At 33.4% G+C, this 25,594-nt stretch overlaps 2 protein-coding genes across 2 annotated transcripts; both read left to right on the top strand.

The window, feature by feature from the left end:
• The first annotated feature begins 10,924 nt into the window (after positions 1–10,924).
• Positions 10,925–12,993, top strand: LOC136033758 (mannosyl-oligosaccharide alpha-1,2-mannosidase IA-like). The gene has a single exon (XM_065714654.1). The coding sequence runs from the start codon at positions 10,969–10,971 to the stop codon at positions 11,704–11,706; it is 738 nt and encodes a 245-aa protein (XP_065570726.1). The 5' UTR covers positions 10,925–10,968; the 3' UTR covers positions 11,707–12,993.
• Positions 11,899–12,567, top strand: LOC136033444 (mannosyl-oligosaccharide alpha-1,2-mannosidase IA-like). Its single transcript, XM_065714194.1, has one exon. It carries the CDS (start codon positions 11,899–11,901, stop codon positions 12,565–12,567), a length of 669 nt encoding a protein of 222 aa, XP_065570266.1.
• Positions 12,994–25,594: the final 12,601 nt, after the last annotated feature.

Below are 25,594 nucleotides of genomic sequence, written 5' to 3'. Positions count from 1 at the left end.
TGTGATTCCTCGGCACGCTTTCTTTTCTTACTTTCTCTATCAGCAGCAAGCCTGATTTCTTGCTGTTCTTGTAATTCCTCGGCACGCCTTCTTTTTTCACTTTCTCTTTTAGCAGCAAGTCTTTTAGCAGCAACGCTTCCGCGTTGCTCTGGTAGTTCCTCGGCACGCTTTCTGTTCTTTTTTTCTCTATCAGCCTCAAGCCTGTTTCCTTGCTGTTCTTTTGATTCCTCGGCACGCTTTCTGTTCTTTCTTTCTCTATCAGCCTCAAGCCTGTTTCCTTGCTGTTCTTTTGATTCCTCGGCACGCTTTCTGTTCTTTCTTTCTCTATCAGCCTCAAGCCTGTTTCCTTGCTGTTCTTTTGATTCCTCGGCACGCTTTCTTTTCTGACTTTCTCTATCAGCAGCAAGTTTTTTGGCATAGACTCTTTGAGCATCTTCATCGGCTTTTGCCATGGTAAGTTCATCAGTCATTGTAAACTTAAACATTAATAGATTTCTACGTGAACATATGTCTTAAATATCTTGAATGACGTCACCGTCAAAGCAAAAATGACGACAACTAATTTCATGACGTCAGTCAACACAGAAACATGACGTCACCTGATCCACAGACAGACACACAGACAGACAACTTATTTTTATATATATAGAAGATATATGTATATATATATATATATATATATATATATATATATATATATATATATATATATATATATATATATATATATATATATATACTAGCTGTTGGGGTGGCGCTTCGCGCCACCCCAACACCTAGTTGGTGGGGGCATTTCGCGACCCCCAAGCCCCCCCGTGCGCGTAAGTCGTTACGCGCCATAATAGTTACGCGCCATTGTAGTTGTGTCCCTATGTCCCACCTGTGAATATAGATATATATATATATATATATATATATATATATATATATATATATATATATATATATATATATATATATATATATGGTTTTAACTACGTAAAACTTGCGAATATACAACATTCTTTGCTGTCCCATTGTCTTTGCATATAAATAGATTGTCAGGTTTACCGACTCTTGAACATGCAACATATAATGGTCCATGGGAAAACAATCTGTATTCAGATCTATACCTCATGATTCTAATGATTGCCCTTGAGCTTTGTTGATGGTGATTGCTAATCGACCATTCCCTGTCCCGGTGTCCCGGTCGTCATTTATATCCCCCTGTTTCCCCCGGTGTCCCCGTTGTAGTTGTGTCCCTGTGTCCCGGTCGTCATTTATATTCCCTGTGTCCCGGTCGTCATTTGTATCCCGGTGTCCCGGTCTGTATATACATTCGTTTTTTAGTTTTGTTTTTCTCCTTTATTTTTTTCCTTTTTTTTTTCTTTTTTAGTTTATTTAGATTTTTAGATTTTTTAGTTTTTTTATTAGTTTTTAGTTTTTTTGTAGTTTTTACCTTCTTTTTAGTTTTGTTAGTTTTTTTTTTACTTATGTCCTGGTCGTCATTTATACTCCCTGTGTCCCGGTGCTTTGTTGATTGCTAATCGAACATTCCTTTTGTCCTGGTCGCTTTCTCTTTGAGTGTCGTCATTTATTTTTTTCTTTTTTAGTTCTATTAGTTTTTACCTTTTTTAGTTTTTTTTAGTTTTTTAGATGAAAATTTTTTTTAGTTTTTCCTTTTTTTCTTTTTAGTTTTTTATTGGTTTTTACCTTTATTTTAGCTTATTTTTCAGTTTTTTCCTTTTTTTTAGTTTTTTTTTATTTTTTATTTTTTTTAGTTTTTTTCCCTTTTTTTATTTTTTTTAGTTTTTTTAGTTTTTTAGCTTTTTTACTTTTTTTATTAGTTTTTAGGTTTTTTTTGTAGTTTTTGCCTTTTTTTAGTTTTTTCAGTTTTTTTTTAGTTTTTTATTGGTTTTTACCTTTATTTTAGCTTATTTTTCAGTTTTTTCCTTTTTTTTAGTTTTTTTTAGTTTTTAGTTTTTTTAGTTTTTTACCTTTTTTTAGTTTTTTTAGTTTTTTTTAGTTTTTTAGCTTTTTTATTTTTTTATTAGTTTTTAGGTTTTTTTTTGTAGTTTTTGCCTTTTTTTAGTTTTTTTAGTTTTTTAGCTTTTTTATTTTTTTTATTTGTTTTTAGTTTTTTTTGTAGTTAGTTTTTTTAGTTTTTTACCTTTTTTTAGTTTTTTTTAGTTTTTTTAGTTCTTAGCTTTTTTATTTTTTTTTATTAGTTTTTAGTTTTTTTTGTAGTTTTTGCCTTTTTTTAGTTTTTTTAGTTTTTTAGCTTTTTTATTAGTTTTTAGTTTTTTTTGTAGTTTTTGCCTTTTTTTAGTTTTTTTAGTTTTTTAGCTTTTTTATTTTTTTATTAGTTTTTAGTTTTTTTTGTAGTTTTTGCCTTTTTTTAGTTTTTTCAGTTTTGACGTCACCTGATCCAGTTTTTTCAGGTGACGTCACCTGATCCAAATAGATTGTCAGGTTTACCGACTCTTGAACATGCAACATATAATGGTCCATGGGAAAACAATCTGTATTCAGATCTATACCTCATGATTCTAATGATTGCCCTTGAGCTTTGTTGATGGTGATTGCTAATCGACCATTCCCTGTCCCGGTGTCCCGGTCGTCATTTATATCCCCCTGTTTCCCCCGGTGTCCCCGTTGTAGTTGTGTCCCTGTGTCCCGGTCGTCATTTATATTCCCTGTGTCCCGGTCGTCATTTGTATCCCGGTGTCCCGGTCTGTATATACATTCGTTTTTTAGTTTTGTTTTTCTCCTTTATTTTTTTCCTTTTTTTTTCTTTTTTAGTTTATTTAGATTTTTAGATTTTTTAGTTTTTTTATTAGTTTTTAGTTTTTTTTTCTTTTTAGTTTTTTTGTAGTTTTTACCTTCTTTTTAGTTTTGTTAGTTTTTTTTTTACTTATGTCCTGGTCGTCATTTATACTCCCTGTGTCCCGGTGCTCTGTTGATTGCTAATCGAACATTCCTTTTGTCCTGGTCGCTTTCTCTTTGAGTGTCGTCATTTATTTTTTTCTTTTTTAGTTCTTTTAGTTTTTACCTTTTTTAGTTTTTTTTAGTTTTTTAGATGAAAATTTTTTTTAGTTTTTTCCTTTTTTTCTTTTTAGTTTTTTATTGGTTTTTACCTTTATTTTAGCTTATTTTTCAGTTTTTTCCTTTTTTTTAGTTTTTTTCTATTTTTTATTTTTTTTAGTTTCTTACCTTTTTTTTAGTTTTTTTAGTTTTTTAGCTTTTTTACTTTTTTTTATTAGTTTTTAGTTTTTTTTGTAGTTTTTGCCTTTTTTTATTTTTTTCAGTTTTTTTTTAGTTTTTTATTGGTTTTTACCTTTATTTTAGCTTATTTTTCAGTTTTTTCCTTTTTTTTTAGTTTTTTTTAGTTTTTAGTTTTTTTAGTTTTTTACCTTTTTTTAGTTTTTTTAGTTTTTTTAGTTTTTTAGCTTTTTTATTTTTTTTTTAGTTTTTAGTTTTTTTGTAGTTTTTGCCTTTTTTTAGTTTATTTAGTTTTTTAGCTTTTTTATTAGTTTTTAGTTTTTTTTGTAGTTTTTGCCTTTTTTTTAGTTTTTTTAGTTTCTTAGCTTTTTTATTTTTTTTATTAGTTTTTAGTTTTTTTTGTAGTTAGTTTTTTTAGTTTTTTTAGTTTTTTAGCTTTTTTATTTTTTTTATTAGTTTTTAGTTTTTTTTGTAGTTTTTGCCTTTTTTTAGTTTTTGTAGTTTTTTAGCTTTTTTATTAGTTTTTAGTTTTTTTTTTAGTTTTTGCCTTTTTTTAGTTTTTTTTAGTTTTTTAGCTTTTTTATTTTTTTTTATTAGTTTTTAGTTTTTTTTTGTAGTTTTTGCCTTTTTTTAGTTTTTTCAGTTTTGACGTCACCTGATCCAGTTTTTTCAGGTGACGTCACCTGATCCACGATCCACAGATCCACAGACAACTTATTTTTATATATATAGATATATATATATATATATATATATATATATATATATATATATATATATATATATATATATATATATATATATATATATATATATATACCAGAAAAATACATTAAAGTGATTTGCGCTATGTACGAGAATAATACTGCTGCGGTTAAGGTGGGAAATGAGGTTAGCAACTGGTTTTGTATTAAATCAGGAGCTAAGCAGGGTTGTGTTCTATCCCCCTTTATATGGATCATTTTGATGGACTTCGTCTTAAGGAGCACAGGAAAGGCAATTGGAGGCCATGGAATCAAATGGAGAACGCTCCTGGACTTAGATTATGCTGATGATTTAAGCATATTAGATGAAAGTGTGAGCAAAATGAATGAATATTTAGAGGTTTTACAAGTTCAGGGTGCTAAAATTGGCTTGAAAATTAATGTTAAGAAGACTAAGTCACTAAGGCTAGGAATAAGTGAAGATGAATAAGTGACATTAGGTAACGAAAAAATTGATCAGGCTGGGAGCTTCAGTTACCTTGGTAGTATTATTAGTAAAGATGGTGGGAGCAGTGAAGATGTTAAAAGTACAATAGCTAAGGCTCAGGGTGTTTTTTCACAGTTAAAAAAAGTTTGGAAGAATAGAAAGATAAGTCTACAAACCAAGATTAGAATATTGGAAGCTACAGTGATGGCAGTGGTCAAATATGGCTCTGAAGCATGGGCACTCCGAAAAGCAGATGAAAATTTACTAGATGTTTTCCAGAGAAATTGCCTACGGATTGTTCTACGGATGGTTATTGGAAACTTTTGTTTCCGTTTGAATGAGCCCTGTAACATGGTTTTAGGACCCCTGGGTCAATTCGATTACCTCTGGGAAAGAAAAAAAACAAAAACCAACACATAATCATGCATCCCTGATTTTCCTTCTGGCAAAAAACAAAAATTCCAGAAATTCGAGGATAAAATCTTGAATCGATTTCTGTTGGGTTTTAAATTTGTGTTTATTTGTAGGTGGACATAATAGAGAAAGGACATGAGTCACAATTTGAAGGGAAAAAAATCTGATTGAAACGAATGAAGGTGAACTCCAATCAACCAAAGACGCTAAGCTGAAACTAAAAGTGAATATACAAGCCCTCGAAGCTAAATGTGAAAGGCATCTTCAAGTATTCATCTCTTAACAATATTAAATTTTTTAAAGTTTTTTTTTCAACTGAAAACAAGGAGCCACATTAAAATATAAATCGAACATAAATATTTACATATATGAAAGGGATTGCCTCCTCCTCAACTCCTAGCTCTTTACGCTAGGGATTTTTAGTACTTTTGAAAAAAACTTCTTATTGGTCCAAATAACGAACAGTGCATTTCAGAAGAGGTTCTTTAGGAGCTGGGACAAAATTCAAACTTTAGCGTAAAGAGAAAGGTGTTGTAGAGGAGACATCTCCCGTCATATACGTAATAATTTTTGTTTGTTTTAAGTTTTAATGTTAATTCTTATTTTCAGTTGAAAAAACTTGTTCTACTTTTTTATTCAATTTCTGATTGTTTTTTGAATTTTCCCTGAAAACTTGGCCCAACCAACATGGAGAACTACCCTCCCCAAGGAGACATCATTTTGACAATTTAATCTTAGGGACAATTTACCCGGGCGATTACTCGTAACTAGTTGACGCGTAAAATTGAGACAGATGAGAGAGAGCAAGAAACAAAAAAGGAATATTATATAGAAATTTGGGCAATTTCCCCCAGTGTATAATGTTCTTTGACAAGTTCAACTCCTGGGAACTTTTCTCTCAATGGAAAGGTCCTTTCAGAAAAAAACCGCAAAAAATTCATCTTCCAAACCTTAATGTTTGCATGCTTTCTAATAACAAATACTATGTATAAACAAGGGGAAATTTTTATAACTGGAAGACCTTTCCCCTGGGGCTGGGGTGAAGGAGTCACTTTATATACAAGGGCATGGTTATTGGACCTTTCAACTATTATCAAAAAAATGGCTATCGCAAAATTTAAATAGAAGATTTTTGGAAAAAAGGGATGAGGCAGGAAAACTAGTTGCCCTCCAATATTTTTGGTCACTTAAATATGGGAATAAACCTTTTGTTCCGTTTGAATGAGCCCTGTATCTTGGTTTTAGGACCCCTGGGTCGATTCGATTAGCCTGGGGAAGAAAAAACAAAAAACAAAAAATCAACACATAATCATGTATCCATGATTTTCCTTCTGGCAAAAAAGACAAAATTCCAGAAATTTGAGGATAAAAGCTTGAAACCTAGTGAACACAGATTCCTAAAACGCTGAATCTGATGGTGTGCTTTTCATTAAGATTATGTGATTCTTTGGGGATGTTTCCTGCTTTTTTTGAAATAAGAAAAAAATTTTCAGCCTTGTAAGCTTTAAGAGTTAAGACTAAACTTAATAAAACCTACATATATAAAATCAGCATAAAAACAAAAACAAAATGGGGAATTTTAATGCATGTATAGAATCAAGACTTGCGAGCTTAAAAGCAACTTTGAACTTTTCAATTTTTTCTCCTTAAAAGACATGCTTCTCTAGAACTTGTAAAGATTAGATTAAAAATTTTAAAGAAATTTAAGATTCATAATTAATTTCTTGGTATTGAAAATTGAAAAAGAAAAACTGCTCTTCTTTTTCTTTTAGTATTTTGTAGTATTTGGTTTGGGCATGGTTTGGCTGGTATTCATAGATTGTTGTAAGAAAGCAAGTAGTGTCAAAATTAAAACCATTCATCTGATCAAATTTCTAGGTTTTTTTTCGAAATGAGATGGATTACAAAATCCCGTCATCAATTGAATAACAAGTACATAACATAATCAAATCTAGCCTTACCTTTGTATACTCCATTGGATGACTTAAAGACAACCAGAACGTTCAAAATGTCGTTATACCGGTAAACTGAATTTAATGGAACGATTTATGTTGTAAGATATGCCAATCTTTCTGTATTCACAGGTGGGACACAGGGACATAACTACAATGGCACGTAACTAATATGGCACGTTACGACTTACGCGCGAGGGGGGCTTTTGGGGGCGTGAAATGCCCCAACCAACAACGCTTCGCGCCATCCCAACAGCTAGTCTATATATATAAAAATAAGTTGTCTGTGTGTGAGTGTGTGTGTCGAGTGACGTCATGTTTGTGTGTCGACTGACGTCATGTTTATCGACTGACGTCATTATAAGGATTGAGCTGTATGCGTCATGAAGTTGTTTGTCGACTGACATCATGTTTGTCAACTGATGAAATTACATACCGGGACACCGGGACACAAATGACGACCGGGACACAGGGAATATAAATGACGACCGGACACCTCAAAGAGAAATTACAGACTGGGACACCCGGACACAAATCACGACCGGGACACAGGGAATATAAATGACGACCGGGACATAGGGACACAACTACAACGGGGACGCCGGGGGCACAGGCGGGATATATAAATGACGACCGGGACACAGGGATTGTTCGAATTGAAATTACAGACCGGGACACAAATGACGGCCGGGACACCGGGACACAGGGAATATAAGTGACGACCGGGACACTCAAAGAGAAATTACAAACTGGGATACCGGGACACAAATGACGACCGGGACACAGGGAATATAAATGACGACCGGGACACAGGGACACATCATTAGAATAATGAGGTATAGATCTGAATACGGATTGTTTTTCCCATGGACAATTATAAGTTGCATGTTCAAGAGGCAGTAAACCTGACAATCTATTTATATGCACAGACAATCGGACAGCGAAGAATGTTGTATATTCCATGTTTTACGTAGTTAAAAACATATATATATATCTACCTCTATTCACAGGTGGGACACAGGGACACAACTACAATGGCGCGTAACTAATATAGCGCGTAACGACTTACGCGCGCGGGGGGCTTGGGGGGCGCGAAGCACTCCCCCAGCTAGGTGTTGGGGTGGCGCGAAGCTCCACTCCAACAGCTAGTTAAAAATAAAAACTTCAAACCGATTTGTTATTTCTTTTACCTAATTGTTTTCAGAACATAGTAAAATAGTAAATAATTTAAAAGTTCCCTTTGATTTGTTGTGCACATGCTTGGGCCTTAGTGAAAAGGAAATTTATCTTTATGGGTTTTTGATACTGTCTCGTACATGTCTTAAGAACTTTTTATAGCTTTAATCATCCCAGTATCTAATCATTATTCTGGTGACGTCTATTTTTGTTTATTTCGATAATCAACATTCTTTTGATGACGCTCCTTGATTTCTGTTTGGCTCTTTCAATTATCAATTTTTAATGTCCTTAATCTATTGAATACCTTTGTTTTGCTCTGCCATATTTCATCATCTTACATTCTGGATCAGAGAACAACTTGGTAACCCTATTGATGTCTGCTTGAACCATGTTCCTTTCAGCAGCCTTTATATATTTTTTCCATTTGAATCTCTTGTATTGTAGGATTATATCTCTATTTCTTTTGTTGTGCTGTTTTTTAAAGTAGATATGTCGGTTGCTCACCATAAGATTACTGCGTCGTACTTGCTGTGCAATATCTACCTCTATTCACAGGTGGGACACAGGGACACAACTACAATGGCGCGTAACTAATATAGCGCGTAACGACTTACGCGCGCGGGGGGCTTGGGGGGCGCGAAGCACTCCCCCAGCTAGGTGTTGGGGTGGCGCGAAGCTCCACCCCAACAGCTAGTTAAAAATAAAAACTTCAAACCGATTTGTTATTTCTTTTACCTAATTGTTTTCAGAACTTAGTAAAATAGTAAATAATTTAAAAGTTCCCTTTGATTTGTTGTGCACATACTCGGGCCTTAGTGAAAAGGAAATTTATCTTTATGAGTTTTTGATACTGTCTCGTACATGTCTTAAGAGCTTTTTATAGCTTTAATCATCCCAGTATCTAATCATTATTCTGGTGACGTCAATTTTTGTTTATTTCGATAATCAACATTCTTTTGATGACGCTCCTTGATTTCTGTTTGGCTCTTTCAATTATCAATTTTTAATGTCCTTAATCTATTGAATACCTTTGTTTTGCTCTGCCATATTTCATCATCTTACAATCTGGATCAGAGAACAACTTGGTAACCCTATTGATGTCTGCTTGAACCATGTTCCTTTCAGCAGCCTTTATATATTTTTTCCATTTGAATCTCTTGTATTGTAGGATTATATCTCTATTTCTTTTGTTGTGCTGTTTTTTAAAGTAGATATGTCGGTTGCTCACCATACGATTACTGCGTCGTACTCGCTGTGCAATATCTACCTCTATTCACAGGTGGGACACAGGGACACAACTACAATGGCGCGTAACTAATATAGCGCGTAACGACTTACGCGCGCGGGGGGCTGGGGGGGCGCGAAGCACTCCCCCAGCTAGGTGTTGGGGTGGCGCGAAGCTCCACCCCAACAGCTAGTTAAAAATAAAAACTTCAAACCGATTTGTTATTTCTTTTACCTAATTGTTTTCAGAACATAGTAAAATAGTAAATAATTTAAAAGTTCCCTTTGATTTGTTGTGCACATACTCGGGCCTTAGTGAAAAGGAAATTTATCTTTATGAGTTTTTGATACTGTCTCGTACATGTCTTAAGAGCTTTTTATAGCTTTAATCATCCCAGTATCTAATCATTATTCTGGTGACGTCTATTTTTGTTTATTTCGATAATCAACATTCTTTTGATGACGCTCCTTGATTTCTGTTTGGCTCTTTCAATTATCAATTTTTAATGTCCTTAATCTATTGAATACCTTTGTTTTGCTCTGCCATATTTCATCATCTTACAATCTGGATCAGAGAACAACTTTGTAACCCTATTGATGTCTGCTTGAACCATGTTCCTTTCAGCAGCCTTTATATATTTTTTCCATTTGAATCTCTTGTATTGTAGGATTATATCTCTATTTCTTTTGTTGTGCTGTTTTTTTAAAGTAGATATGTCGGTTGCTCACCATAAGAAATTACTGCGTCGTACTCGCTGTGCAATATGATCTAACACCTATTTATATACTAATGTTTAACATCATAATTACTTTGACGTCAATATAGCCAACATAATATAGAATTTAATTTTTATCTCATTGATACAACAATCAACTATGGTGGCATATCTCATCCTTTCTATTATAAGGCAGTGTTTTGTAACAACATTACTTTATTTTGAATTTACTATGTCAATTACAAAAGGCACTATATGTGGGAATTTCCTTTAACATGAACCATTAAGCAGCTCTCAATGATATTCTAGTACACATGTATCTTGGTTGGAGGAAAAAAACGGAAAAAAATGCTGTCGATGACAAATGTCGTCATTTCAGCCATTTTCCTTGTTTTCAAGTCATTAGATCTTTCTTGCTGTTTAAGCCAAAGGAATGAAGTTTTCCTTTATAGGGTTTCGGACAAGGGGGTTCTATTGACATACATTGTTGTTTCATCTGACACAAATTTACGAGTTATGAGGTATTATATTTCTTACTACGAGACATGATCGTCTCTTACTAACTTGCGGTTAACACTTCAATCTTGATTTACCAGTGTTCAGTTCTACATATGAAAGTACAGTAAATTGTTCAATATGTAAATGTGTCAGTGTTTTCGTTCTTAATATAAAAGTACCAATTTTTGGTTTTATATATGGATGTACCTGCGTTTGGTTCTATTACTAAAAAGCTAAAAGCCAAAAACTATAACAACATTTATAGTTTAAATCAATAATAATTGCGTCAATCAACATCTTTTGTAGATGTTGTTGGTGATTGATTCTGGTATATAGTTTTGTACAAATTTTGGATACTACCGTTAGATAAACAGTAAAAATATAGAAAAAACTTCAAACAGATTTGTTATTTTTTTACCTAATTGATTTCAGAGCCAAAAGTGAATAACTTTTTAAAAGAGACCTAAAATACGTATTTTTGTATCGTAGAAACGAAGTAACGAAATGAAGTTACTTTGAATATAATAAAAAGAAGCGTAAATTTTTTAATCCTGATATTTTTTCTTTTCGAAAAAATATTTTTCATAAGAACCATGCCTATACCAGAGAACAGTAACCAGGAGGCAACTTCTTTGACTATAAAGATCCGATCTCCCTACACAGCTAAGGATCAAGATAATGCTAAGGATAGTGAAATTTCTATAGGAAATGATAAAAGTCATGATAATTATGATGAGACAAATATATTAGTTATCACAAGTGACGGAGAAGATAAAGAGAACGATATCAGAAAGAAAAGAGATACCGTGAAGCAAATGATGGCTCATGCTTGGAAAAATTATGAAAAATACGCTTTTGGTGGAAATGAGCTAAATCCATTATCTATGGAACCTAACAATAAGGATATATTTGGAAAAACTCAACTTGGGTTAACTATTGTAGACGCTTTGGATACCCTTTACATAATGGGATTTACTGAAGAATTCAAGAGGGCCCAAGAATGGACACTGAAAAAGTTAAATTTTAGAACTGTGGAAAATTACATACCTGTATTTGAAACAAATATTCGCTTCGTTGGTGGCCTTCTTTCAGCATATGCCCTGACAGGCAATTGTAAATTCATACAAAAAGCAGAAGAAATTGCTCAACTGCTGTTGCCAGCTTTCAATACTCCAACGGGGATTCCAAATGGCCTCATAAATCCCAAAACTGGTAGGGGCCGTAATTATGATTGGACAATCGATGATTCAGCTATTCTCGCAGAATTTGGAACATTGCATCTAGAGTTCAAATACTTGTCGGACATAACAGGGAATCCTAAATATCGATAAAAAGTTGAAATAGTTCGAAAAGTAATCCGAGACATACCCAAGCCCAATGGACTATACTTTAACTATTTGAATACTATAACTGGAAAATGGGTAGAGAATCATGTATCGTTGGGTGCATCTGGTGACAGCTTTTACGAATATTTGTTGAGGGCTTACATTCAATCTGGGAAAGAAGATTTAGAGGCAAAAGAAATGTATGTAGCAGCTATGAAGGCCATAGACAAGTGGATGATTAGAGAAAGTCGAGACAGCCTTCTCTATGTTTCTGATATGAAAAATCAAATACTTGACCAGAAGATGGGACATCTCGCCTGCTTTTCAGGTGGAATGTTTGCTCTGGGGTCTCAAAACCTTCCTAATTCATCTGCTGCACGACACTTGTATATAGGCAAAGGCTTGACTAATACCTGCCATGAGTCGTATATTAGATCAGAAACTGGTATTGGACCAGAATATTTCAAGTTTTCCGATGGTTTAGAAGCGCTAACTTTAGAATCAAGCGAGAAATATTATGCTCTTCGACCTGAAGTTGTCGAGTCTTATTTCGTTTTATGGCGTATGACGAAGGACAAAAAATACAGAGACTGGGGATGGGATGTTGTCCAAGCACTTGAGGCTCATTGTCGAGTTGATAATGGTTATAGTGGTATCAACAATGTCTACGACATTAATTCCAAAAAAGACAATGTTCATCAGAGTTTTTTTCTTGCTGAAACACTTAAGTATTTGTACCTGCTCTTCAGTGATGACCAATTGATATCGTTAGACCAATGGGTATTCAATACCGAAGCTCATCCACTGCCAATTAAAGGGAGCAACCCTTTTTATTTTCACAAAAAACGAAAAGAAAAATTAAGGTGACAAGTAAAAAAAAAAAACACTGAAATCAACAACTTGTCTGTCTTGACACTAAGGGAAATAGAACTATAAATTTCATTCACAATATCATCACTAATAACTTACATGGCTCGCCTTTCTTTCCGTGTTTTGTTACGGCTTGAAAAATATTTTTTATTAGACTGGAAATTAGTGATGGCTTTTATTCGGATCACTTTTCAAAAAAGTTGAAAATAAATGCTTCGTTTAATGCCTCTAAACAGCCAGAGAAAAAGTGTTTTTATATGAAAGAGTGGGATAGTTTTCCAGTGAGAGTTTTCGTTTGGAATGTGACAGAATGTTAAATAATATAAAATACCCTTTAATTTGTTGTGCACATGCTTAGGCCTTAGTGAAAAATAAATTTATCTTTATGGGTTTTTGATACAGTCTCGTACATGTTTTAAGTACATTTTATAGCTTTAGTCATTCCAGTATCTAATCATTTTTCTGGTGACGTCTATGTTTTGTTTGTTTCGATAATCAGCATTCTTGTGATGACGCTCCTTGATTTTTGTTTGGCTCTCTCAATTATTCAATTTTTAATATCCTTAATCTTTTGAATACCTTTGCTTAGTGAAAAAGATATATCCATTGTACTTACCACATATCTAGCAGAAATTAACCATGTATTAAAGCGTGCTGAAGCTTCAGCTGTCCCATGCAAACCTGTTAGGAAAGGCTCTCAAGTTCAGGATTCGTAAAAAAAAAAAATCTTCCCTTATGTCCACGTGCGAGTCCTCTAAAATTTGGCTAAATATTTGGAAGGATTGCAGCAGATCAAACTCTGGAACTGATAATGGTTTGCAGCTACGTTCTAAACATTTTTTGCTAAAGTGTTAAGAAAACATAAAGATCATCTTATTGAGAAAAAGGCTCATAAAAGTGCAGAGAACCATTCGAAGCTGTTGAAAATTTGTAACGCCCTTGTGAACATATTTGTGCAAATAACATTCCTGAGCCTGAGGTTGATAATTATAAACACGAGTTTTCTTCTTTCGATCCTGCTCTTGAGTCAAAATTTGAAAAAAAAATTAAGTGCATGTCTGATAAAAAAAAAACATGAAATAAACCACTGAATTAATGCAGGTTTAAAGTCCAAAAAATATATTCACTCTGAATCAAGGTCAAGTTGAACCATAGCAAATATTATGAAATAACAACTGGATCACCTGAGGTCACTGAATTAACTCAAGTTCACAGCACTTAATTAATACAAGCCCAAAACAGGCTTTAAATTCCAATAAATCGAAAGAGGTTTTCGCATTTGCAAGACTAAATGAAGACTTATTACATTTGATATACTGCACGCCACCTGTTTTGCTTGTAATTCTTTTTAAACAGATACCACACTGTTCCGGATCCATAATAAATATCGCTACTGAGTAAGCCGAGTTCAAATTGCAAACAGGTCAATAGTAATAAATCTGAACAATCGGATATTAAATGACAAGGGAAATCACTCACGTTAATTCTTAATCAAAGTTCAAGAAAAATAATCCGCTTATTCAAATTATAATCCCTTGGTTACTGAATTGAATATTAGCTGTAGGTCGAGTAGAGACTATAATCCTTTAGTAATAGGTTATATCCAAAAAAAAGTCCTCACACCATCCTTAGCAAGTCTTCTTGTAATTATTTATACAAAATCATTTTTTTTATATATATTTATTAACCGGCAGTTTGGTTTCTGCACGCTGCTTATTCTCCAGACTCTATTTAAACCGGTTATAACTACCTAATACTTCACTAAATCACTCAAGAACAATCCGAGTGGTTATTCCATTGGTCTAATTTATACATTCTCACGCGCTCCGATTACAGCAGCATCTGTTCTTTTGAGGCGAATTTTTCGACTTCGGGAAACATATATGTAAAGTATTTGAAGCGACTGCAGCCAGCAAGTATCTATATATATATAAAAATAAGTTGTCTGTCTGTCTGTCTGTGGATCAGGTGACGTCATGTTTCTGTGTCGGCTGACGTCATGAAATTACTTGTCGTCATTTTTGTTATGACGATGCTTAGTATATTGTAAAACACATTAATTTGGTTAATAGTATACCATTTAAAACACCAAAATGAACATGCCGGAGTAGTCACTCGGTGAGGGAGGGTGTCAGAACGGAGAATGAAGGTCCCAGGTTCAAATCCTGGTTAGGCTAAAAAAGGTAAAAAACTAAAAACTAAAAAAAAACTGAAAAAAACTAAAAAAAGGCAAAAACTACAAAAAAAAAACTAAAAACTAATAAAAAAAATAAAAAAGCTAAAAAACTAAAAAAACTAAAAACTAAAAAAAAACTAAAAAAAAGGAAAAAACTGAAAAATAGAAGAGAAAAAGAAAACTAATAAAATTAAGAATAAAAATAAAAAAATAAAAAAGATAAAAACTTAAAAAAAAGTAAAAAGAAAAAACGAAAAAAAAACTAAAAAAGCTAAAAAAAAAAGGTAAAAACCAATAAAAAAATAAAAAGAAAAAAAGGAAAAAAACTAAAAAAATTTTCATCTAAAAAACTAAAAAAAACTAAAAAAGGTAAAAACTAAAAGAACTAAAAAAGAAAAAAAAATAAATGACGACACTCAAAGAGAAAGCGACCGGGACAAAAGGAATGTTCGATTAGCAATCAACAAAGCACCGGGACACAGGGAGTATAAATGACGACCAGGACATAAGTAAAAAAAAAACTAAAAAGAAGGTAAAAACTACAAAAAAACTAAAAAGAAAAAAAAACTAAAAACTAATAAAAAAAACTAAAAAATCTAAAAATCTAAATAAACTAAAAAAGAAAAAAAAAATAAAAAAGGAAAAAAATAAAGGAGAAAAACAAAACTAAAAAACGAATGTATATACAGACCGGGACACCGGGATACAAATGACGACCGGGACACAGGGAATATAAATGACGACCGGGACACAGGGACACAACTACAACGGGGACGCCGGGGGGCACAGGGGGATTTAAATGACGACCGGGACACCGGGACAGGGAATGGTCGATTAGCAATCACCATCAACAAAGCTCAAGGTTAATCATTAGAATCATGAGGTATAGATCTGAATACGGATTGTTTTCCCATGGACCATTATATGTTGCATGTTCAAGAGTCGGTAAACCTGACAATCTATTTATATGCACAGACAATGGGACAGCAAAGAATGTTGTATATTCGCAAGTTTTACGTAGTTAAAAACATATATATATATATATATATATATATATATATATATATATATATATATATATATATATATATATATATATATATATATATATATATATATATATATATATATATATATATATATATATATATATATCACAGGTGGGACATAGGGACACAACTACAATGGCGCGTAACTAATATGGCGCGTAACGACTTACGCGCGCGGGGGGGCTTGGGGGGGCGCGAAGCGCCCCCACCAACTAGGTGTTGGGGTGGCGCGAAGCGCCACCCCAACAGCTAGTATATTATATGAATAAGTTTCTGAATGTTGAATAGAATATTTTTGCTCTTTTTTTTTTATGCCCCACAACAACAGTGTCAAGTATAGCAATTTAGAAAGTGAACCCGGAACAGGTCTTATAATTATTTTGGAATTATAAAAAAATAGTTGTTGGCTTTAATATTTGATTAGATCAAAATATTCACCAGATTTTTTTATATTTGTTAAAATTAAAATTGCCGAAATCAGTAATTCAGGAACGTTAAGCAAACTCCAAATGTTTAACATGGGAGGTATAGGAAGATTCCTTGAGAGCCCACCCTGCTTGAAATTTAGTTTTACATACCAATAGCTAAAAGCCTGAGAATATTTGTCTGATTTTTGAAAGGGGGGAAACACCCCCTCAAAGTCGTGGAATCTTAATGAAAATCACACCATCAGATTCAGTGTCTGCTAGAATCCTGATGAAGAAGTTTCAAGCCTCTATCTGCAAAAATGTGGAATTTTGCATTTTTTGGACAGAAAAAAGATCACAGATGCGTATTTATTTTCCCTGGGAATGATCGCAGTGAATATAAATTCTTTTTCTCCCAAAATTCATTCGGTCAAAATTATGAGACTACTATTTTGTTCAGCAGAGTTACTATGTCTTTGATAACTTAGCCCCCACAGCATCTGAGGAAATGTTTGTAAGGTCAGGAAATTCTCCTGTCCCATTGTCTGTGCATATAAATAGATTGTCAGGTTTACCGACTCTTGCAATATATACAACATGCAATATAATGCAAAACATGCAACAGATAATTGTCCATGGGAAAAACAATCCGTATTCAGATCTACACCTCATTATTTTAATGATTGCCCTTGAGCTTTGTTGATGGTGATTGCTAATCAAACATTCCCTGTGTCCCCGTCGTCATTTATATATTCCCCTGTGCCCCCGGCGTCCTCGTTTTAGTTGTGTCCCTGTCGTCATGTATATTCCCTGTATCCCGGTTGTCATTTGTGTCCCGGTGTTTTTTTCTTTTTAGTTTTTTACCTTTTTTCTTTTTTTCCTTTTTTTAAGTTTTTTCCCTTTTAGCTTTTTTCTTTTTTTAGATTTTTTCGCGCCATATTAGTTACGCGCCATTGTAGTTGTGTCCCTGTGTCCCACCTGTGAATACAGATAGATATATATATATGTTTGTAAAATATGCGAATATACAACATTCTTCGCTGTTCTATTGTCTGTGCATATAAATAGATTGTCAGGTTTACCGACTCTTGAACATGCAACATATAATTGTCCATGGGAAAAACAATCCGTACTCAGATCTATATCTCATTATTATAATGATTGCCCTTGAGCTTTGTTGATGGTGATTGCTAATCGAACATTCCCTGTGTCCTGGTCGTCATTTATATATCCCCCCCTGTTCCCCCCGGCGTCCCCGTTGTAGTTGTGTCCCTGTGTCCCGGTCGTCACTTATATTCCCTGTGTCCCGGTCGTTATTTGTGTCCCGGTGTCCCAGTCTGTGCGAAACCAGACTTGCTGCTGAAAGAGAAAGTAAAAAAAGAAGGCTTGTCGAGGAATCACAAGAGCAACGTGAAAACAGGCTTGCGGCTTCAAGAGATAATGCTAGATTAGGAATGTGCAATTTACGTCAACGAGGGCGTGTCGAGAAACTACCAGAGCAACGCGAAACCAGACTTGCTGCTAAAAGAGAAAGTGAAAAAAGAAGGCGTGCCGAGGAATCACAAGAACAGCAAGAAAACAGGCTTGCGGCTGATAGAGAAAGTAAGAAAAGAAAGCGTGCCGAGGAATCACAAGAGCAACCTGAAAATTATCGCCTGGCATTCAGGTACAGTCCAGTCGATGATTATAGTAGATGTGTTCAAATCGGGACTATGTCTAAAATTTGTCCCTATTGCAAGGCCTTGTCCATAGAGCATGGTCTCTTCTACCATTCTCAGGCGAGAATCATAAATTTTTACGATTGTACTTCATCAGTGATAGAAATTCTGAATTGAATACACATTGCGAAATTTCTCCCAACGTTGAAAGGACAATCGTTTCCCAATTGCAACATCTTTTCCACGAAAATAATAATTTAGTTCGTCTATTCAAAACAGCCATCGATTTGATGCCTACTGATACGCATAAAATTATTATTTCCGCTGACAAAACACCTCATGGCCAACATGTGCGTAGATACAATGCTCCAACTATCGACGAAGTGGCAATTGTTATGGTCGGTGATCAGTTTTTACCTCGAGATATTATTCTTCATAAGTGAAACGCTCAGTTGGTAAGAATTGCTGAAATTCATCGATGCTACGATGCCCTACAATATCCTATCATTTTTTGGGATGGAGCCGGCGGCTATCACTTTAATATTAAATTGACGAATCCAGCCACTAACAAAGAAATGAATAAGAAATGCAGTGCAATGCATTATTATTCCCTACTAGCTAAATAAAAAAGCTAAAAAACTAAAAAAACTAAAAAAAAGGCAAAAACTACAAAAAAAACTAAAAACTAATAAAAAATCTAAAAAACAAAAAAAACTAAAAACTAATAAAAAAAAATAAAAAAGCTAAAAAACTAAAAAAACTAAAAAAACTAAAAAAAGGTAAAAAACTAAAAAAACTAACTACAAAAAAAACTAAAAACTAATAAAAAAAATAAAAAAGCTAAAAAACTAAAAAAACTAAAAAAGGCAAAAACTACAAAAAAAACTATAAACTAATAAAAAAAATAAAAAAGCTAAAAAACTAAAAAAACTAAAAAAAGGTAAAAAACTAAAAAAACTAAAAACTAAAAAAAACTAAAAAAAAGGAAAAAACTGAAAAATAAGCTAAAATAAAGGTAAAAACCAATAAAAAACTAAAAAAAAACTGAAAAAACTAAAAAAAGGCAAAAACTACAAAAAAAACTAAAAACTAATAAAAAAAGTAAAAAAGCTAAAAAACTAAAAAAACTAAAAAAAATAAAAAAAGGTAAAAAACTAAAAAAATAAAAAATAAAAAAAAACTAAAAAAAAAGGAAAAAACTGAAAAATAAGCTAAAATAAAGGTAAAAACCAATAAAAAACTAAAAAGAAAAAAAGCAAAAAACTAAAAAAAATTTTCATCTAAAAAACTAAAAAAAACTAAAAAAGGTAAAAACTAAAAGAACTAAAAAAGAAAAAAATAAATGACGACACTCAAAGAGAAAGCGACCAGGACAAAAGGAATGTTCGATTAGCAATCAACAGAGCACCGGGACACAGGGAGTATAAATGACGACCAGGACATAAGTAAAAAAAAACTAACAAAACTAAAAAGAAGGTAAAAACTACAAAAAAACTAAAAAGAAAAAAAAAACTCAAAACTAATAAAAAAACTAAAAAATCTAAAAATCTAAATAAACTAAAAAAGAAAAAAAAAGGAAAAAAATAAAGGAGAAAAAAAAAACTAAAAAACGAATGTATATACAGACCGGGACACCGGGATACAAATGACGACCGGGACACAGGGAATATAAATGACGACCGGGACACAGGGACACAACTACAACGGGGACACCGGGGGAAACAGGGGGATATAAATGACGACCGGGACACCGGGACAGGGAATGGTCGATTAGCAATCACCATCAACAAAGCTCAAGGGCAATCATTAGAATCATGAGGTATAGATCTGAATACAGATTGTTTTCCCATGGACCATTATATGTTGCATGTTCAAGAGTCGGTAAACCTGACAATCTATTTGGATCAGGTGACGTCACCTGAAAAAACTGGATCAGGTGACGTCAAAACTGAAAAAACTAAAAAAAGGCAAAAACTACAAAAAAAAACTAAAAACTAATAAAAAAATAAAAAAGCTAAAAAACTAAAAAAACTAAAAAAAGGCAAAAACTACAAAAAAAACTAAAAACTAATAAAAAAGCTAAAAAACTAGAAAAACTAAAAAAAGGCAAAAACTACAAAAAAAACTAAAAACTAATAAAAAAAAATAAAAAAGCTAAGAACTAAAAAAACTAAAAAAAACTAAAAAAAGGTAAAAAACTAAAAAAACTAACTACAAAAAAAACTAAAAACAAATAAAAAAAATAAAAAAGCTAAAAAACTAAAAAAACTAAAAAAAGGCAAAAACTACAAAAAAAAACCTAAAAACTAATAAAAAAAATAAAAAAGCTAAAAAACTAAAAAAAACTAAAAAAACTAAAAAAAGGTAAAAAACTAAAAAAACTAAAAACTAAAAAAAACTAAAAAAAAGGAAAAAACTGAAAAATAAGCTAAAATAAAGGTAAAAACCAATAAAAAACTAAAAAAAAACTGAAAAAACTAAAAAAAGGCAAAAACTACAAAAAAAACCTAAAAACTAATAAAAAAAGTAAAAAAGCTAAAAAACTAAAAAAACTAAAAAAAATAAAAAAAGGTAAAAAACTAAAAAAAATAAAAAATAAAAAAAAAACTAAAAAAAAGGAAAAAACTGAAAAATAAGCTAAAATAAAGGTAAAAACCAATAAAAAACTAAAAAGAAAAAAAGGAAAAACTAAAAAAAATTTTCATCTAAAAAACTAAAAAAAACTAAAAAAGGTAAAAACTAATAGAACTAAAAAAGAAAAAAATAAATGACGACACTCAAAGAGAAAGCGACCAGGACAAAAGGAATGTTCGATTAGCAATCAACAAAGCACCGGGACACAGGGAGTATAAATGACGACCAGGACATAAGTAAAAAAAAACTAACAAAACTAAAAAGAAGGTAGAAACTACAAAAAAACTAAAAACTAATAAAAAAACTAAAAAATCTAAAAATCTAAATAAACTAAAAAAGAAAAAAAAAGGAAAAAAATAAAGGAGAAAAACAAAACTAAAAAACGAATGTATATACAGACCGGGACACCGGGATACAAATGACGACCGGGACACAGGGAATATAAATGACGACCGGGACACAGGGACACAACTACAACGGGGACACCGGGGGAAACAGGGGGATATAAATGACGACCGGGACACCGGGACAGGGAATGGTCGATTAGCAATCACCATCAACAAAGCTCAAGGGCAATCATTAGAATCATGAAGTATAGATCTGAATACAGATTGTTTTCCCATGGACCATTATATGTTGCATGTTCAAGAGTCGGTAAACCTGACAATCTATTTATATGCAAAGACAATGGGACAGCAAAGAATGTTGTATATTCGCAAGTTTTACGTAGTTAAAACCATATATATATATATATATATATATATATATATATATATATATATATATATATATATATATATATATATATATATATATATATATATATATATATATATATATATATATATATATATATATATATATATATATATATATATATATATATATATATATATATATATATATATATATATATATATATCTATATTCACAGGTGGGACATAGGGACACAACTACAATAGCGCGTAACTATTATGGCGCGTAACGACTTACGCGCACGGGGGGGGCTTGGGGGGCGCGAAATGCCCCCACCAACTAGGTGTTGGGGTGGCGCGAAGCGCCACCCCAACAGCTAGTATATATATATATATATATATATATATATATATATATATATATATATATATATATATATATACATATATCTTCTATATATATAAAAATAAGTTGTCTGTCTGTGTGTCTGTCTGTGGATCAGGTGACGTCATGTTTCTGTGTTGACTGACGTCATGAAATTAGTTGTCGTCATTTTTGATTTGACGGTGACGTCATTCAAGATATTTAAGACATATGTTCACGTAGAAATCTATTAATGTTTAAGTTTACAATGACTGATGAACTTACCCTGGCAAAAGCCGATGAAGATGCTCAAAGAGTCTATGCCAAAAAACTTGCTGCTGATAGAGAAAGTCAGAAAAGAAAGCGTGCCGAGGAATCAAAAGAACAGCAAGGAAACAGGCTTGAGGCTGATAAGGAAAGAAAGAACAGAAAGCGAGCCGAGGAATCAAAAGAACAGCAAGGAAACAGGCTTGAGGCTGATAGAGAAAGAAAGAACAGAAAGCGTGCCGAGGAATCAAAAGAACAGCAAGGAAACAGGCTTGAGGCTGATAGAGAAAAAAAGAACAGAAAGCGTGCCGAGGAACTACCAGAGCAACGCGGAAGCGTTGCTGCTAAAAGACTTGCTGCTAAAAGAGAAAGTGAAAAAAGAAGGCGTGCCGAGGAATTACAAGAACAGCAAGAAATCAGGCTTGCTGCTGATAGAGAAAGTAAGAAAAGAAAGCGTGCCGAGGAATCATAAGAACAGCAAGAAATCAGGCTTGCTGCTGATAGAGAAAGTAAGAAAAGAAAGCATGCCGAGGAATCAGAGCAACCTGAAAGTTATCGCCTGGCATTCAGGTACAACCCAGTCGATGATTATAACATGAGTAAATGTGTTCAAATCGGGACAATGTCTAAAATTTGTCCCTATTGCAAGGCCTTGAAATTCAATGGTGAAACAATGGGAATGTGTTGCGCCTCAGGAAAAGTTAAACTTCCTCTATTGGCTGCACCACCAGAGCCATTGAAGACGAATGAATGCTTGCCTGAAAAATTCTAATTTATGGGCACACGTAAAAATATTAAAATTAACTACAAATATGCGTGTCCGATTGCAAAACGATGACTCTGGTCAAACATTTTCAGATCAATTGCTGACAATTGGAAACGGAAAGCTCCCAGTAGACTCAATTTCAGGACGTATACAACTACCTGCTGATTTCTGTAATTTAGTGACGTCCAAAAATGAATTGATTGAAAAAGTATTTCCGAATATTCTAAAAAATTATAAAAATAATAAATGGCTAAGTGAAAGAGCGATTCTCGCACCCAAAAATATAGACGTCCACGAAATCAACAATATTGTTTTGACCAAGATTCGAGACCAGGCAGTCCTTTACAAGTCAGTCGACACAGTTTTGGAACCAAATGAAGCAGTTAATTATCCATCTGAATTTTTAAATTCCATAGATCTTTCAGGGTTTCCACCACACGTGCTACAACTAAAAATAGGCGTACCAATAATACTTTTAAGAAATATAAACCCACCAAAGCTTTGCAATGGCACTCGACTTGCCGTAAAAAAAACAATGGAAAACCTAATAGAGGCCACAATCTTGACAGGGCCTTTTGAGGGTGAGGCTGTTCTTTTTCCTTGCATTCCCATGATTCCAACGGATCTGCTTTTTCAATTTAAAAGATTGCAATTCCCAATTCGATTAGCATTTGCAATCACCATTAACAAAGCTCAAGGTCAATCATTAGAAAAATGTGGTATAGATCTTAATACTGATTGTTTTTCCCATGGACAATTGTACGTTGCATGTTCGAGGGTCGGTAAACCTGACAATCTATTTATATACAGCGACAATTGGACAGCGAAGAATGTTGTATATTCGCAAGTTTTACGCAGTTAATTTGTATTGTATCTATCTATCTATCTATCTATATAAAAACGAGTTGTGTGTATGCATGTTTGTTTGTTTGTAAAAAGAGCGTTTGCATATGATGTCATTATTAGTACATACGGTTTTGTATATGCAGAGACAATAGGAAAGCCAAGAATGTTGTATATTCGCAATTTTTACGTAGTTTAACTCCTGCAGACGAAATGAATGCTTGCCTAAAAAATTCTAATTTATGGGCACACGTAAAAATATTAAAATTAACTACAAATATGCGTGTCCGATTGCAAAACGATGACTCTGGTCAAACAGTAGACTCAATTTCAGGACGTATACAACTACCTGCTGATTTCTGTAATTTAGTGACGTCCAAAAATGAATTGATTGAAAAAGTATTTCCGAATATTCTAAAAAATTATAAAAATAATAAATGGCTAAGTGAAAGAGCGATTCTCGCACCCAAAAATATAGACGTCCACGAAATCAACAATATTGTTTTGACCAAGATTCGAGACCAGGCAGTCCTTTACAAGTCAGTCGACACAGTTTTGGAACCAAATGAAGCGGTTAACTATCCATCTGAATTTTTAAATTCCATAGATCCTTCAGGGTTTCCACCACACGTGTTACAACTAAAAATAGGCGTACCAATAATACTTTTAAGAAATATCAACCCACCAAAGCTTTGCAATGGCACGCGACTTGCCGTAAAAAAAACAATGGAAAACCTAATAGAGGCCACAGTCTTGACATGGCCTTATGAGGGTGAGGCTGTTCTTATTCCTCGCATTCCCATGATTCCAACGGATCTGCTTTTCCGATTTAAAAGATTGCAATTCCCAATTCGACTAGTATTTGCAATCACCATTAACAAAGCTCAAGGTCAATCATTAGAAAAATGTGGTATAGATCTTAATACTGATTGTTTTTCGCATGGACAATTGTACGTTGCATGTTCGAGGGTCGGTAAACCTGACAATGTATTTATATGCAGCGACAATTGGACAGCGAAGAATATTGTATATTCGCAAGTTTTACGCAGTCAATCATTAGAAAAATGTGGTATAGATCTTAATACTGATTGTTTTTCCCATGGACAATTGTACGTTGCATGTTCGAGGGTCGGTAAACCTGACAATCTATTTATATGCAGCGACAATTGGACAGCGAAGAATGTTGTATATTCGCAAGTTTTACGCAGTTAATTTATATTTTGGAACCAAATGAAGCGGTTAATTATCCATCTGAATTTTTAAATTCCATAGATCCTTCAGGGTTTCCACCACACGTGCTACAGCTAAAAATAGGCGTACCAATAATACTTTTAAGAAATATCAACCCACCAAAGCTTTGCAATGGGACGCGACTTGCCGTAAAAAAAAAACAATGGAAAACCTAATAGAGGCCACAATCTTGACAGGGCCTTATGAGGGTGAGGCTGTTCTTATTCCTCGCATTCCCATGATTCCAACGGATCTGCTTTTTCAATTTAAAAGATTGCAATTCCCAATTCGATTAGCATTTGCAACCACCATCAACAAAGCTCAAGGGCAATCACTAGAAAAATGCGGTATAGATCTTAATACAGATTGCTTTACCAATGTACAATTGTATGTTGCATCTTTGAGGGTCGGTAAACCTGACAATCTATTTATACGCACAGACAATGGGACAGCGAAGACTGTTGTATATTCACAAGTTTTACGTAGTTAATTTGTATTGTATCTATCTATCTATCTATCTATATAAAAACGTTGTGTGTATGCATGTTTGTTTGTTTGTAAAAAGAGCGTTTGCATATGACGTCATTATTAGTACATACGGCTTTGTATATGGACAGACAATGGGAAAGCCAAGAATGTTGTATATTCGCAATTTTTACGTAGTTTGAAACACATATATAAATCTATCTATATTCACAGGTGGGACACAGGGACACAACTACAATGGCGCGTAACTAATATGGCGCGTAACGACTTACGCGCGCGGGGGGGCTTGGGGGGGCGTGAAGCGAAGCAACACCCCAACAGCTAGTATATATATATATATATATACTAGCTGTTGGGGTGGCGCTTCGCGCCACCCCAACACCTAGTTGGTGGGGCGCTTCGCGCCCCCCAAGCCCCCCCGCGCGCGTAAGTCGTTACGCGCCATATTA

This window comes from Artemia franciscana, chromosome 12 (genome assembly GCF_032884065.1).
Source record: "Artemia franciscana chromosome 12, ASM3288406v1, whole genome shotgun sequence".
Lineage (NCBI taxonomy): Eukaryota > Metazoa > Arthropoda > Branchiopoda > Anostraca > Artemiidae > Artemia > Artemia franciscana.
Note: the sequence above shows the minus strand (reverse complement) of the source record. Positions and strands in the feature narration are given on the sequence as shown.

Excerpts from the sequence above, each read along its gene's own strand:
- LOC136033758 (XM_065714654.1), top strand. The coding sequence starts at position 10,969 with ATGCCTATACCAGAGAACAGTAACCAGGAGGCAACTTCTTTGACTATA.
- LOC136033444 (XM_065714194.1), top strand. The coding sequence starts at position 11,899 with ATGTATGTAGCAGCTATGAAGGCCATAGACAAGTGGATGATTAGAGAA.